This window comes from Rhinolophus ferrumequinum, chromosome 5, assembly GCF_004115265.2.
Source record: "Rhinolophus ferrumequinum isolate MPI-CBG mRhiFer1 chromosome 5, mRhiFer1_v1.p, whole genome shotgun sequence".
Lineage (NCBI taxonomy): Eukaryota > Metazoa > Chordata > Mammalia > Chiroptera > Rhinolophidae > Rhinolophus > Rhinolophus ferrumequinum.
In genome coordinates this window covers 24,959,247-24,977,038 of record NC_046288.1, presented here as the reverse complement: position 1 = coordinate 24,977,038, position 17,792 = coordinate 24,959,247, and the positions used below count along the sequence as shown (strand labels likewise).

General features: G+C 32.2%; 1 protein-coding gene across 8 annotated transcripts in view; it reads left to right on the top strand.

Moving 5' to 3' along the window:
• EPHA5 (EPH receptor A5) overlaps window positions 1-17,792 on the top strand; it is a 339,363-nt gene that overhangs the window by 265,501 nt on the left and 56,070 nt on the right. For 6 of the 8 annotated variants that reach the window (XM_033106462.1, XM_033106466.1, XM_033106467.1 and 3 more), the window contains one exon: window positions 9,966-10,031. The exons of the other annotated variants lie outside the window; for them this stretch is intronic. In XM_033106462.1, coding sequence (XP_032962353.1) covers window positions 9,966-10,031 — 66 coding nt within the window. The remainder of the gene's footprint in view (window positions 1-9,965; window positions 10,032-17,792) is intronic. 8 annotated transcript variants of the gene reach the window in all.

Below are 17,792 nucleotides of genomic sequence, written 5' to 3'. Positions count from 1 at the left end.
AACTTCTGCATTTTCAATAGTTCTTAATACTCAACTTTTCCTTTTATTTGCCTGTTTGCCAGTTTTGAAGTGAGGTATCAATGTAATGTTTTCAGTCTGTCCTACCTACAATGTCCTATTTCTTACTTGCTACTTGAGAAAATTGAGTTTGCAAAATGCGTTAAATCAAAATATCATCTATACTTAATAGGAGTATGTAGACCAAATATAGTAAAAAGGCATTAATGTTTTATCAACCATATCTAAATTACAGCTTACATTTATTTACATATATTTATATATAGGTAATGTATAAATAAATATGTACATATATATGTAAACACATTTGTTTATACTAATATAATACTGACATTCAGTTATTTAAATGTAAATAATAAAAGTTTAAATAATATGTGTAAAGTTGAAACAATCTTAATTTTCCTTTTCAAAATATTAGGTTAGTACAAAAGTAATTGCAGTTTTTGCAATTTTCAGCCTTTTAAAACACAATTGCTTTCGCACCAACCTAATACAATACAGGAGCTGCTTTTTGCTAAAATATTTGATGGATCATGTAAACTCTCTTTTTTTACAGGCTCACTGAAATAGAGTTTTCTGATCTTGGTGACCTGTAGAGTTCGATTTTTGATGGGATTTGATTCTTTAATATGCTTCTTGCTTTTATAGTGTGGACAGTCTAATAGTGAGACAGTCATGCAACCAGATAATTTTAGTGCTACCACAATTAATATTGTATTTTCAACAAATTTGTGCAAGAATAGAATAGAGGATATGATTATCTTTGCATTAGTGAGTACAGGAATATTGTTGCAGAAATGGTAAACGTAAGCCAGACCTGGAGGATGAAAAGAAATTTTACAAGTTGGCTGACAGTGTGTGAGGAGGAACTCATGTAGGCGTGAAGGCGCATGACATGTCCAATTTACTGTGACTCCTTAGGCTTCTCTACAAGACCTACCACAGACTGTGCCTGTGACACTCCCTAGCCTTCCTGCTTCATTAATAGCATGCTTTGTCATATGCAAATATAATATATATATGTGTATAAATATATATACATATATATATACATACATACATATATAATATACATATATATCATGAAATATATATGGTTTACTCTAGCTCAGTAGCAGTTCAAAGAGAAAACCTTTTGCATCAAAAATTCACTACTTCTTAAAGGCTCTCCTGATACCTGTGGCAAAACTAAGTTTTGCTTTCACATAATTTTATGTACATCTCTGTTCAATAGCTCAGAAAGGCAAAATGGGAATGCTGAATTAAGATAATTTTACAATTTTGTCATTTTGTTTGAGATATTATGACTCTCTGATAATCCAAATAGCTAATATTGACATATAAAAGTACAAAAATATCTGCCATTAAACATTAAACTTGTAATTAAAAGAAACCTGTAAAGATAAATGTTAGAAACCAAAAAAAAAAAAAAAAAAAGGAAACAACAACAACAGCAACAAAAAAAATCCTTGAGGTTTAAAAAGATAGAGATTTAGATGAAATTTACAGTTATTTAACCAGTCTTCATTTGTAAATAATATAAATTAACATTGTAAACAAATTGTAGGAAAATTTTTTATAGTACTTACCAGAGAACAAATTGTTTTTAAGCACCTCCAGGCATTTCAGAAGTGTTTTATTAACATGCAGACTATTAATATGCTAATTACAAACCTGTACCTTTTATTCATTAAGTAAATTCCCCTAAGACTATTAAAAGACACATTATTCACTACAACAAGTATTTATTGAGTACCTGTTGGATCAGTGTTTCTCAACCTGGAGGACAGTTAGAATCAACTAACAGCATTTGAAAAATAATGATGCCTGAGTCCCACAACCAAGATGTTTTGAGTCACTTGTTCTGAGGTGAGTGAGGCATGGGCCTTGTTTTGTTGTTGTTGTTTGTTTGTTTGTTAGTTTGTTTTAACCTCCCTATTGACTCTAATCTGTAGCCAGGTGTAAAATCATTGTATAATGTGAGTAGAAAGCTGTTTCTATATAATTTCTTATTCTTAAAGCTTAGCACATAGATTCTCAGTAAACATTTGATAATAATGAGAATGATTATGTCTACTACTGCAGCAAAAACGTTTTACAAAAGATGTTTAATAGTTGGTGAAATTTACTTTGGGTCCCCAAATATATGTTAGAATAAGCAAACTGAATCTAACACATTCAACAATATCTGCAGCTTGTATCAATGCCCTACCTGTGGCATTCATGGAAGAAGAGCCTCTTTTATAACAGTCTCTGGCTCGTTAAAATTATCAAAAGAAATACAATGAATCAGCGATAAAGTATAGCTTGGGATATAAACCAATTGAAGTATAGTCTAAAGATAATTCACCTCAAGTTCTTTCTTTGCTTTCTTTTAGTTCCCAATCCCTAAATTCTCATAGTTGTCTTAAGAGAAAGAAATAAAGAGAGTTCCTGATTCCAAGGTTAAAGTGAATTGGTTTTCTGTTTGTTTTTGTGACTTTGTCCTTCAAGACAAAGGGATAGTTGCACATGGAACACTTAGATTTGTAGAGTTTTGGGTATTCTTTTTTTTTTAGAAATCCTTGAAATGTGTATCATTTATTTAAGATTTAACTCGGTCTCTTATATTATCTGATCTCTGTTTTATACATGCATCTGAATACCAGTAGAATTTGGGTTATTGAGTATTTTTCTAGCATCCATCTTTTAATACTTTCAATCAAAATTTGGTAGATTTTGCTACAGTAGGGGCTAGACTTACATCAAAGATTTTAAATGTTGTATATAATTGATTGTGAATTTGTCAGTTTTTCTTTTCTTTTTTTTCTTTTCTTTTTTTTTTTCTTTTTTTCCTTTCCTTAACCTGGTAACAAACTATTAGCAAAGGAAGAAAAAAATGTCCATGCCAGGACTCTCCGTGAAAATGTCTTTAATTTTCAACAGGGGAGAGGGAGATGAAGCTGAGGGAGAACTGGGAGATATGGAAGAAAAAATGTGCTTCCAGTGTAGTATGAGGCAGTAACTGCTGTCCACATCTTACCTTCATAATTTGCTATCAGTGCCTCTCACTGAGGTCCCAGATTTCGTAGCTCTAAGATGAATATTATAATAGGACATTGCAGGCTTGAAACAGGCACTACAAGGAAAATGCAAATGTGTTGGAAGGACACACTCTTCCTGTGTGTTTCTACTTTACTTTCACACTACTACCATACTCATGTACTTCTGATACCAGGTGTGTGGGTTTTTCTATATTTTGTTTTTTAACAAGAAACACTTCTCTATAACATCAGGTGTGTGTCCTGCAATTCAACTGAATTTAGAAGCTAAGTGGGATTAGTGCCACAAGTTAAGGGCTCAGTCCCACAAGACTGCTCCCCACTTCAGATACCAATCCCACAACTTCTGTCCCGCATGACTACTGTTAACCTTAAAATGAAAGGCCAAAGTGAGAGCAACAAGCATTTATTTGAGATCCAAAAGAATAATTATGTGGAAAGCACTGATTCAGGCAGAAACCGAAATGGTGTTGCCATTAGGCGGTGAAGGCAAGAGGTATTCATGAGAAAGGGAAGGGGACCAATTACATGAATAGAAGGAAGGAGTGGCTATTTGTTGCAGACATGTTAACCTAGTGATGCTGATTATAAAGAACGTCTTTCAGTCTCGTAGTCATAATGTCTGTCTCTCTTTATCATTGCAGTTATTTGGAGTATACTGATGCTTTAAGGCCAGTCCAAATCTAATTTTGCCAAGTTTTAACCTTCTAAAGATTTGAGGCAGAAGATGTCAAGGCAGTTCCCTGGGGATGGCAGCTCCACATCCATTTTGAAGTAGCTCTCTTTATATTATTTTTCACACTACAAATTGGAATTGCCTTTAAGATCCCCCCATTTTTTTTTAATTGGGGCATATTGAGAACAGCATGTTTCTCCAGGGCCCATCAGCTCCTAGTCATTGTCCTTCAATCTAGTTGTGGAGGGCACAGCTCAGCTCCAAGTCCAGTCATCATTTTCAATCGTAGTTGCAGGGGGTGCAGCCCACTATCACATGTGGGAATTGAACTAGCAACCTTGTTAAGAGCTCGCGCTCTAACCAACTGAGCCATCAGGCTGCCCCTCCAGCAGTCATTGTCTTCAATCTAGTTGTGAAGGGTGCAGCTCACCGGCCCATGTGGGAATTGAACTGGCAACTCTGCTGTTCAGAGCTCACATTCTAACCAACTGAGCCATCCGGCCGCCCCTTGGCCCTATCTTGAATTCAGTCATTTGCTAGTACGTCTCATTAGAAATCTGAGAAACGCATACTTATGTTTACCAACTTATTATATAATAAAGGATATGATAAAGGATACCGATGAATAACTAGAAGAAGAGATATAGAAGGCACAGTCTGTAAGGCTCCCTTGTGCTGGAGCTTTCTGTTCCTTGCAGTTAGGGTGCACCACCCTCCTGGTACACGAATGTGTTTACCAACCCAGAAACTCTCTGAATTCCTTTTTTCGGGATTTTTATGGAGGTTTCATCATGTAAGTATAATTGATCAGAAACTCCATTTCCATCCCCTCTCTCTTGTCTGGAAAATGGTGGGTGAGTTTGAAAATTCCAAGCTTTTAATCAGAACTTGGTCTTTCTGGTGACCAGTCTCCATCCAGGAGTCCATCAAGAGTTACCTTGTTAGAACAAGAGATACTCCTGTCAAACAGGTGAATACAAGAGATTTAGAAGCTTTGTGTCATCAACTAGGGTCAAAGATTAAGTGTTAGAACAAACGATTCTCTTAGCACCCCTGTTAACAAGGGTTTTCAGAGCTGGGTATCAGGAAATGGGCCAGAGACCAATATGTATATGTATGCATTTCTAATTATTTTACACCAAGATAGGAGAGTGCTAGGCTTGGAACTTGATTGGGTATCACTAAGAGATCCACTGATGTTTCAAAATCCATCTACCAGGGACTATTGCTCAGATGGTATAATTTTTGGTAAAGAGCCCTAGGGGGTAATAGGGAGATACCTGCAATCATCAGTGAGGGGTAAGAAGTTCTATAGTGAGAAGGAAGCAGAGAACCAGAAAAGATTTTAAAAATTACTGCATATAACTCTATGCTGTTCCAGTTTGTCTAGACTACGGCTTGGGAATAGTGATTGGGTGGCATATATAAATCCCAACATGTGCTGTATATATGGCATTCCCCTTAGAGTTACTCAAATAGCACTTGAAAAATAAAAAGCTCTTTCTAACTATTTTGCATAACTTCCTCTTCTGTAGGGTAGAATAATTTTATACCTTTGTGTCAAGAGTATGGGAAATTTGGAACCACATATGTTATCATTATGCTTTCTTATCCCTTTCCCAGTTTTTGAAAAAATGTTTCTGCAGAGTTTTATCTTGGCTTCATCAGGAAATTAGTACTAAATCTTAGAAGAGTGGCAATGAATTAAGACACAGATGCAAAGGTATTAAAATATGAGATATTTTAAGAAATATATGAAACAACATTGTCAGTGTTAGATACCACTGAACAATTTTATCAGCTTCTTTTGTTACAAATATTTGGTACACATTTAAATTCTTGTCAACATTTAAAAACTGATAAGGTATAAGTGACAGTATATTGTGATATGCATCATAGTTGTAATTGTTTAATTTCTTTGTTTAATATTCTGAAGACGATAAAGTTAAATAATCACAAACAACTTGAAATCAGAGAAAATTTAAATTATCCCATAATATGAATTAATGTAACACTCCAACATAATAGCTCTTTGAGTTTTGATATACTTTTATGCCATCATTTTATTTCTCTGCACAATTTTTACCTAATTAAGGAAACATTATTTTGTATTATATTGATTTTCACTGCATCATAGCCTCCACAAATAGTATATTTTGTTTATTGCAAAACATTTATTAGTTATTTACTTCCTGTAAAATCTATGGCCAGCCTCAGGCATATTATCTGTATCTCATTCTTTTCCCTAAGACCAGGTTACTATAGCATCAGTTAAAAAAGTTTTAAAGTGCTCACTGTGTGCCCACGACACTGCAGAGAGCTTTACACATGTTATTACATTCATTCTTCCAAGCATTCCTATGTGGTATAGTTGCTATTATTATCTATATTATTATCTTATTTATCAGTGATTTGTTTACCCAAACTGTGCATTTAGTAATGTATACATCCAGGACTGCTCCTAGTTTGACCTCAAACCCCAGGATCTTAACTGTTTTGCTACACAATGGTGTCCAAAGGAGAGGACATTTTCATCACTCTTTGATAGGTAGTGGAACATTGTTTTCTAAAGGATGGGTACCACTTTTGAATGTGGCCTGCCACAAGCTCCACTCTTCTTCAGCACTGAGGACCATCATTATGTTGTTTTTGTTTTATTTTAAATGGGCAAATTAATGAAGCCTTTCCAATTAATTCCTTTTTTTCACACTGAAAATATTTTCTATCTAGAAAAGTACTTCTTTTGTGAAATTACTCTTCCTGTTTCTCTCTCATTTATTTGTTAGGATCTTTGTGTTTTTCTTAACCACTTGTTTGAGTATAATCTCTTGTTTAAGAACTATTGTTCAGTCACCATTTATCCACAGCCCACAGTTTTGCTTCTCTGATCTAATATCTTTGAGAATTTCTTCCCTAGAGTTAGAATCAGCTTGCTTCGGTAGGAGGAGGTTATCTTACTTACATTGATACACTTCGCACACATATTGATCAACTCTGTAATGTAAGGCCTGATGAAAATAATTTCATTTCAATCTTCTTTAGACCTGGAAAGCTTCTGTTACCATATTTTAATCTTCCTAAGGACAAATAGAAAAAGCCTTAAAACAAATTTTTGTTTATAAGCCTACAAGGGCTAAACTATTTTAAACTTGAATAATAAGGACCTTGTTATAACTCCATGCAGTTACTTACAAACTTCCAGGTGCTAAAAATTGATAGAGATGCAGATATACCCTGTGTCGAACCATGGCTGACATACATTAGATTGGCTGCTATATTTAGCACATTTTGGTTTCTATTTCTAAATTATCTCTGAGGCTTGTAAGCATTTTCTGCAAGTATTTATTGATTAAGGAAAGAACATGTTTTTTATAACATCTGGTGCCAAGGTGCTGAGGTTATTTTAAAAGTTATTTAGAGGATTACAATCCCACTTCAGCTATTTATAGAAAAGGAACTTCAGTTTTAATTTTCTTAATAACATTAACGCACAATATGCTCTAATCACTAAATCCTTAGAAAATGTATTTTATAGAAATGAATTTTTAAAAAACTACATTGGCAATTTAGTATTTATATGAATTGGCCCAAATATTATTAGTTATTTAGTTATGTTATAAATGGAAATGCTTAGTATGGTAATATTATATGGATCATGAAAATACCAATTCCTCTGGATAATGAGACTCTATTCTATCACTTTAGTTATAATATTACTAAGGGTACTAGCTACCACTTTTCTCCCAAATCATATGATGTGCCAGATACTGACCTAACTGAATATATATGCTTTCTCACTTTATTTTCACAAAACTTATGAAATGGGATCCTTATTTTATATCTGTCAACTGAAACACAGAGAGGTAACTAAGTTACCCAAAGTAATTTATTTATGCCGTCTTAAAACAAGTCAAATAAAGTATTAGTACAAAATCTGAAACAATGACTCAGGAAAGATAGAAAGTACAAGTGTGTATGGTTTTGCACGATTTTGGATTTTTGATTACTAAAACTATGAATTAGAATTCTAATAATAGGTAAGGTAATTTTAATTCTTCAGGACTAAAATTTGGATTTGATATTATAGTGAATTTGTGTGTGTGTGTGTAACTAATTCTTAAGACAAAATTCTTACTGTGAGTTTTCAAATTAAGAGGACTGAATAAAATATTATTTTCAGAATCATTAGTGTGTTTTCTGAGTCTTAGAACAGATCCTATTAGGCAATGGCCAATCACAGTGTACAGTTAGTGCCTTCTTAAGTGTAATTCTACATGAGTTTACAAACTGGGCACACTCATCTATAAAATATGTACTTTATAGGAGACGGTAGTATCTTTGTCACTAAAAATCAATCAGGGACATTTGTCAACAATCTATTATTGAGTTGGAACTGCACTGTTTGAAATTAACACATATATGCAAACTTTTTATATTAGTAAATTGAGATAAATGTAAGTTGATATAATTCTGTCATTAGTTAATACCAATTATAGAAAAACACTACTTACAGGTTGTCATTTATTATGTTTAAACTGTGAAGAAGAAAAAACAATCATCCTTATCTCCAGAAACTAACAGTCTAAGAAAAGTGAAGGTGAACTTTCTTTAAAGGGCCACATAGGAAAAGTTTTAGGTTTTGCAGCCCCTGCATTCTCATTCACCTGCATTCTTATTCAACTATCCCATAAGACCACTAATGAAGTTGTAAGGAAGTATACTGAGCGTGGCTGTGTTCCAATGACACTGTAGTTACAAAAATAAGTGGTAGGATAGGGTGTTGACCTGTAATCTAAGTGATACAAACAGAAAAAGTGGGAAAGTTAACATATGTACCAGTAATTATTTAAGACATTAATGAAATAATGTAATTATAAAAGTATATGTCAAAATTTGCCAAAATACGTTACATACTTTGCCTACTCTTTAAGTATTTTAACAATTTGATATACTGTAACTTTGACTTTTGATATCTCTATAGTGAAAATAATTATTTGGCATATTCTTTAAAATATAGTAAATAGTCAGACTGGAAATAAATGTCATAGTAGACATTTTTGTTTACTAGATTCCATTTTAGTGTCAGCCAAATTCTCACTTAGTAGCACTAATATTAAAACATCATTAATGCTCCAAAAAAAAATATGTGGAACATTGCCTACTTTTACTTTGAAAAAGATCCATTGAAATTTGTTTTGGAAATACTGGTCTACCTTCATTAGCATTTCTGAATTTATTGGATGTTTATATATTTTTTTTTCTTATTTTATATGAAATAGAGTAAATACATGTCAAGTAATTAAAGTTCAAAATAGACATATTTTAGACAAAAGCCTAAGCCAACTGGTATATGGTACCATTACTGAGTTCATTCCACAGTTCTCTCGAAATAACTATAAATGTTATTTATAAAATATACTGAAAAGTGAATGCATTGAAACACTAAATAATTTGTGTTGTATCCTGCCATCAGTTTATGTGGTTTTCAGCAATAAAGTGAATTGTATTAGACAATTTACTTGGTATTTTCTGAATCTTTTGTTATGAATATTGAAAATTTAAAATAATCTTGAGTGTTGCAATATGCAGAAAGTGTATGTATTAATATATAGTTTTAGGTTTTGTTTTGGTTTTGTTTTTTTCTTTTTATTTTTGTTTTTGTTTTTTACATAGCAATAGCTCTGCAAATATTATTTGGAGATGCATTTTTAAAATCTGAAAATGTAAATTTAAGTTGATAGCTTTCCATAAGTGATTGGGGAAGTCATGTAAGCATGACATTTTCACTGGCATAAGAAATCAGGGGTCAAATGAGTGAGACATTATTCTCCCTCTGAAATTTGTAGGCTCTATGCAAAACATGGATTTGAAGGGCTATTTAAAATGTCTTCTGAATATAAAGTTTGCAGGAATATCAGAGGAGAAATATATTTAAACGGGCTTACATATTTTTGTATGTCTATATTAATTGCATAATCAAATGCATCGGCTCATTATATTTCCTACTGAATAAGCATTTTAAGTAAAATACAAATAACTAATACAGCTCTGTATTCCATAAAACGCTTCTTAATGTGAAAGGCATTGTGGAAAAAAATGAATTGCATGCATTTAGGGATTTTTGCTTTTGAAAAGCAAAGCAGACACCTGTCTACACTCATAGTGTCTTAATGCTATATTAAGGGAGTGGGATCTCGTCCTTATCTTGGGCTCTCTTGTTTGCTTTTCAGTTGCTGCGAATGTGGCTGTGGAAGGGCTTCTTCCCTGTGCGCTGTTGCCCATCCAAGCCTAATATGGTTAGTGTTTCCCTCCCGCTTTCACTCCTATGTGATGTCCCACTTATATGTATTGTCAGCATTCCTTTCTTTTTTTCCATTTGTGTACATTTTAATAGTTAGTATGCCAGTTATGCTTTAACAGAAAGGTAGAATGAAACTGATTCCCAAAGGGGAATCTTAACAAGTGATTTCACAATGGATAATTTAAAATAAAATATACATACAGCCCCTCACCCCTACGTCCATACATCTTCTCCAAGGCTTTTTCTGCGGTCCTGATTTACACCAGGAAGTTGTAAGGTTGTAGCATCTATTTTCCATTTAATATGTGATGTGTTTGTTGTTCCATTAAGGTTAAAATCATATCATACGTGAAAATAGAATGCTACTTCTGTCAAGGTGATATCACCTTGTCTGCCTTCCAGAACCATGGAATAATCATAACATTACTGGGGATCTTCTATTTTCATAATTGTTGTGGATATGTATGGCATTGAAGAACGTAACCACGTGTTATTTTAAATGGTTTACTTAATATTTTTATGCTTGAATTATTTTAGATATTAAAAGTGATAATCTTAATTTGATACTGGTGAAGTAAAAAATATGCATATTTTGGGGATCAGTGTCCAAATGAGAAAGTCTTAATTATTTGCAAATGCAAATCCTAAATATACATCTGGGTTGTAGCTATAAAGTGTAGGCTAGAATATAAGACCAGAGAACTCTATTCACAGATTAGAAGGAATCCTACACAACACTGTGCAACCTTGTAAAAAGTGAAACACTCCAGATATTTTCTTTCTAGATTAGAGTCTAAATCCCTGTGCTACTGTATTGAGTTGTTATTTATAATCAAAATCCCCCAAGAAAAGCTATTCTGAAATGCATTTTAGAGAATTGTACAGTTTTCTTGGGCATTTTAAATAGTTACTTGTATTCTCTAGGTGTAATTAATGTTTGTTGATTCAAAACCCTGTATGAATGGGTGTGCATGCATACTTAGATGTGAGAAGTGGTGTACTAGATACCAGTGATCTGAGAACGAGAGTCAACAAACAAAGATTGATGAAATTCAAATATATTTTCCCTATCTTATGAAGTTTTCATATTTGAAAAAAAATGCTGAAGTTTTATGAAAGTACAGATTTGTTCCAAATTTTTTTAACTTAGGGAATGTTTTATGATCCTGGGACTTAAATGATAAAACCAAAAAAAAAAAAAAAATCATCATCAACAACAACAAAAAAAACCTCTGAAATCTGGCAATACCTAAACTATAACATAAATGGTTTTACACTGAAAAATGGTTACTGAATTACTCATTCTACTTGAGTTTGGAGGATAGTTGTTATAAAAGATAACTCATCACTGAAGCAGAATAGGCAGAATTTTCATCTTGGAAAAAAAAAATAAGACTGACATCCAGGTTTACCAGGAACTAAATTTCAAAGATATCTTAATGGGAGTATGAACAAATATGTATCCATGACTTAGAAAGTATTGAATAAATTTAGTTGGATTTAAAATTCTTGATTTTTAACATAGGTCTTTTTTCTACAGTGTAGTTGGCTTCAGGAACTTTATAAAATAAAGATAGAAAAGAGGAAAAGTAGGAAGGCAGAACATTGCCTTCACAAAGAACACACCAGGAAACCTAAGACAAAAACATATTCCATATATTCTTCAAATAATGTTAGTACTTGTGGAGGCAATGTGTGCCTCCACAATTGTGTGTGAGCATGTATATTTGTGTGTGTGGGTTTATGTGTGCACACACACACACAAAATGATTTACTCACAGACATGCTGAGATACCCAATAAAACGCTGAGATACCCAATAAAACGCTGAGTTTTTGTGGAAAGATTTGTGGAACAGCTAGAATTTTTTAATGCATTCTTAGTAAAACAAAATAAAATAAAGCAAAAGAAACAAACTTTAATTGAGCCTAAATAAATTAGTAAGAAAGTTCTCCAAGGTTATTACTGGGGAGGAATAGAAGCTAAAGATGTTTGCATTGCTATGCTTTCTGAACTTCCACTTTATAATTTCAAGTCACTATGAGGTTTTAAAGATACTATTTGTTTAAAGTATTGGGGAGAAAACAACCTTAGATAGTGAAAAGTAAGACAGAAGAATAATTCTCCTAATAGAGTCCGTAAAATACCGAGAAATCTTGTCACCTAATTTTGTATGTAAAATCATACTAGCATTTGTCAATTACTAATTAAATAATATCCGAGGAACATTCTTATCACCATCATTTGTGAACAGACATATTTAAAATTATGAAGTAGAGGTTGTTAGATATTTTGACAATTTTTGATATCTCCTTGTTTTTCATTTCTTGAAAGACCACTCGTGAATATATGTGTGGTTGGTTTTGACCTTAATATAATGTAATGCATCTGCATGAAAATTGCCCACTGGAAATATACTGGCTTTTAGAAGTACCTTAACATACCTTATGGAAATTTCAGGGTCTGAAAAGCATAATTTCGAAACCATTGATCTAGATTTTTGGTTCTGCAATGTAACTATATTAAAGCTCCTGCAAGGCTGTGGAATTTTGAGTTTCATTCTGTCATATTTGCCACCAGAAAATTTTGCTCCATTATTTTTTAAATGTATGGTGTGCCATTTATAAGATGAAATTGGTAATTGAATGCTGCCACCTTTGATCTCAGATTATTTTTCACTCTAGTTAACCCACTTTATTGTGCAATTTCGTACATGTGCACAAAATGTTAATATTTCAAATATTTCTCCTGCTTTGACTGAAATCTACCCAGTGATGGAAGCTATTTCTGTAATATTTTTGAATGAAACTTAAATGCCTTAGATTTTAGGCACCCTATATCCCATACTGCCTACAGTTTTAGCAGAGTTTTTTTTTTTTTTTTTTTTAGTGATCTTTGACTTTAAGCCATTACAACTGGCTTGAGACTAATAATTGGTTAACTTCTCAAAAAATCTATTTTTATAAACATTTAGTGTTGAATTGATTGTTTTTAATGTAAATAAGATATTAATATGTGTAATTTAAAAATAACCATATAATGTATCCCTTGAGATTCATTTATGCTTATGCTTACAGAAACTGATATATATTTATAGCATACTATTTATTATAATTATCTGAAATATCCCATAGCCCCAAAGTAACTTTTTCTTGCATCTCTTAAATTCAAACATGTGATGTCCAACTAGTTTCTTCGTTTGTAAGTTTTTATGTTTTTCAGTGTTTTCATATCACTTACTGCTTCTTCTGAGGGGTTCAAGTGGCAAGGGTAATGAAGTTCACTCTTCTGAAAGTAGAGATATTAAATTCTTAATTTGTTCATTTACCTATTCTGTGATTTTTAGGAAATAGAGTTACAGTTTTGCAAGATGAAAAATTTCCAGAGATCTGTGGTACAACAATTTGAATATAATTAACACAATTGAACTGCACACTTGAAAATATTTAAGATAGTAAGTTTAATGTTATTGATTATAATCACAATTAAATAAAATGTAAAAGTTTTAATTATATTTTTAATCAGAGACACAAGGGATACACTCTGTCTTATATTAAAGAGATGTTTATATAGAAAAAATAAACATTTTTCTGACCAAAAGTATCATGAATTACATTGAAACATTAACTATCTTAATTTTTCAATGAAACATCTTTCTTTCTCTATTTTAACTGAAAATTTCTTTAAAGATACAGAAAATAAAGTCATCCATTTGTAATAATTTTAGATCCCCATTTAAAGTGTTCTGGGCCAGCAGATGTGAGGGTTGCCTGCAATATATGTAAAATATATTAAATTCCAATTAAAGACTTCATATGTAAATTACTCCAAAATCCTTTTTTATTGGGAATCTTAGACTATAAGACATATTAAGTGGACATACTCTAATTGAGATATCCAATTTTCACATCCATGAAATAGTTTAAAAATTAATAGAAAATTACCTATTCTATCATTAGGACAAAATTGTTGAAAACAAGGAGACTTAATCCACACATATCATCCTTTATGAAATGTGTTTTTATATCAAAATTCTAAGTCAATTAAAATTTAACTCAATATTGAAATATCTATAATTCATCTTTGAGATTTTTGAGGTATTTGAAATTGTTCATCTTTCTATTTTTCAACATGAGTACATTTCCTTTGAGAAGTATTTGAGAATTTTCAGTAACAATAATAGATTAGTTGCATTTTTTTGTGTGTGTGTAACTTACTTCTACCTATCTTCCTGGGTAAGAAAGTCAAAACCTCAGTACCCAAGTAAACAAGTGAAGAATATGTGAATGAAAGTCTTAATATCTTACTAGTATGGTGGCCTAAAATATCCAATGTCCCATTTACTGCATGTTCACTCACATTCTTCAAAGAATGTAGTCCCATAAAACAAAACTTAATCTAATTCCAGTATTTATTAGATATATTAATGAACAAATGTATATATGCTTCTTTATTTTTTGAGACTGAGTTAGCTGAGCTTTTTATTAAAACTACCTTTGTTCAGTTGGAGAGAATCCTGAAGTGAAAAAGTCAAACTATTTCCCAAAAAGTTTTAACTTATTTTTTTCAAGATTCCAGCAATAAGATTCTTAAATACAACATTATGCAGTGTTGAGGTTATTATTACACCAGAACAAGAGAGAGTACAGATATGGAGAAGAAAGGCTAACATTACAAGGAGCTTTTAGTTTTCATAAGCAAAATAGATCTACTCTAATGTTTGCTGCAATTTGTTGCCTTTTGAATATTTTTGTTTTAAAGTCTAAGTAAAGCTTTCTGACTCTATCTGGAAAATAGTGGGACAATATAGAAGGGTTCATTTCTCAGCTAGGGATGGCTTACGTTCACTTCTCTAAAGAAATCAAAACTCAAAACCACTCCTTATACCATTGCACTCCTTCTCACCTTATTTCAAATTCAGTTGAAAAAGTGTTTATTTAGTTCCTATTTCTGTAGGCTAAAGCAATGGGAACATCTGATTCTGTGGAGGCTGTTGCAGAGCAGGGATCTACAATCCCCTCCAGCTAAACCATTCGCTCATTTATCCTCATGCGCCATAAGGGTGTCATTTAGTAGATTACTGATTCTGTGCCTTGCTCAGTGCTCTGGAGGGCTTGACATTTATACCTCTAATTTATTATCAAGTCCTTAATTTCTATGTAAGAACTAAATTTCTCCCTAGCATATGCATCTATACATAAATATTATTGTTTACTATTTAATGTATTGTGGAAATTCCAAATATCCAAATTTAGGACCTTATAGCTGGGGCCAAGATTTTATGATCAGCATTACTATCATCGAGGATGTGTTACCCAAATTCTTAAGATAGCTGTGAGAGGGAATAGATTGATTTCTTAATTACCTATAAAGCCATTGCAATGTTTATACAGTGAGCATCTCTCTAGGACTTCTTAGTAAATATTAATGAATATGAATTATGCCCATATATAATGTGATTTCTCATGTTCACATCTACTACTAAAAATAGAACATTGTTTTCTAGAATAGAATGAGTATAAATGACCAGGAGATGATTTCTCTAATTATAAACTCGACAGATATTTTTAGTACAGTGATATCAAAGCTCATTAAAATTGTGATCTGAAGTAAAATGAAGACACTATTTTCCATTCAGGAAAAAAAAATGATTCTAGAAGGTATGAGGTGTAATTTATATACAGAATGGCATGTTTATTGACTGTTTGATAGGTTAAAATCATGCATTGGAAGAATGAAGAAGGTACAGAAGATGATTCTGAACAAGCAGGCTTCCCATAATGCTTTGTTAGCGAAGCTGAACCACTGCTTGAGTGCCAGTCTCTGCCAGCTGCACTTTTACTCACCGTATCTTGTTGAGGCTTGTTTTAATAATGCTTTGGGGGGGAAAGGAGGTCCAGAACTTAATTTTATATGTTAATGTGACATGCAGCCGTATATGTTATAGAGCTCCAGAGATGCCCATAGTTAAAAATAACTCCGTTTTACTGCCCTCCAGGCTCTCACCCTAGGTATTAAAATGTTAACCGGTCCTCACCAAGGTATTCCCAAATCATTGTTAAGATGAGATCCAAAGTTTCATTTCCATTTTCATATGAGGAATTTGCATGCAATTTAAATATCTATGAGGCCTATTTAATGATAAGGACTATTTGAGAAACAAGTTCCAAAGCTTAATTTATTTTTGAAGGTAAAAGAATTGAAGGTGAAATGGATGTTTGAATTCTAATGTAGACTGCAAGAATTTGTAAGCTTTTTAGAAATCTTTAGAATTCCCTTTGGAATGCTTTTTTTGTCAATATTATTTAAATAACATATATCTCAAGATGACTTCACAATTGTATTTTGAATATTGGTAAAATAAAGATATCAGCAACTTCTCTCTAGCGGTACATACATTAAAATAAGAAAGAATGATGCAATATATAGAAAAATTATGAACAATGTATTAAAATAACTTAAATGTTATCTTGAATAGACCAAATATAATTGCAGTATAATTTTATTTGCTTTTTCTCTCCATTTCACTGTGGTTAAGAGACTTAAGATGTCTTGAAGGCTCATAAATGACAAATACATCTAAGTGTTATGAATAGAACTTGAAAAGCCACTAGATCCCCATTGTGTATTTTTCTCACCCAAGAAAACTGTATATATTAGGTATATTACTTCAAGTTTACTCAAATTTTGCTAGCTATGTTTATTAATAAACAGCCAGTTCTGTAAGAAAAAAAATGAAGATAATTTTTTTTCAACAATGGCACAAGGATGGGTTGTGTTTTCTATTTTGTATAATATGTATGTAATTATTCCCTAGGAAACGATATAGAATAAAATAGGTTTCATTTTTATACCAAAATACATACATATTTAAGAAACATTCGGGAATGTGTAACCAAAGACTGACTGGTCCTTATTAGTAGTACATGTCAGTTGGACATTTCATTTAGATCACATAGTTTTCAACCAATTTTGTAATGAAAATATTTTATCAACCTGTAATTTTGGCTATATTGTCTTTACACAGAAATAAAAAAATTTTGTGTTTAATAATTTCAATTTTGTTATAAGAGCTTATGAATAGTAAATTCATTTCCTTAGAACATTACTAAAAATAATTTAAATATTTTCATTTTAGTTGTTTTAATGTTATATGGTTCATGATACACCACATCAACTTTGTATTTATCAGTGTACTTCTTCACATACTTGTCATTGTCTAGACACAATCAAAATATCAGTTACTCATTCATGTATTCATTCATCAATGTGACAAATATTTTTAGTGTCAAATCTGAGCCAGGTCCTAGGCCACTACAGAAATTTATAGATGAATGCTAGTTGCTACCATTCAAGAAATTAACAAGTATTAAGAGAGCAAAAAGTGTACGCAAGTGACTATGTTGCATTGCAGAATGGAAATCACACTGTGAGAGGGAGGGGTACAGAAGGCTATTGGTTCAGAGGCAGAAAGGATGCTTTAAGTTGAGGTATCAGGAAGAAAAATGAATGCAAAATTTGAACTGGATTTTGATAAATGGAAATTGTTAGGAAGAACATACAAAATTCAGGAACCAGTATATGCAAATACATGGAAGCATGGAAAAATATGGGTTGGTGCAAAAGTAATTGTGGCTTTTGCAATTTTTAACCTTTTAAACCGCAATTACTTTTGCACCAACCTAATATTTTGGAGACCTGAGGATAAAGTTTAGTATAATTAAAGATGACAGCTGGAGATGACCTATGAAATGTAT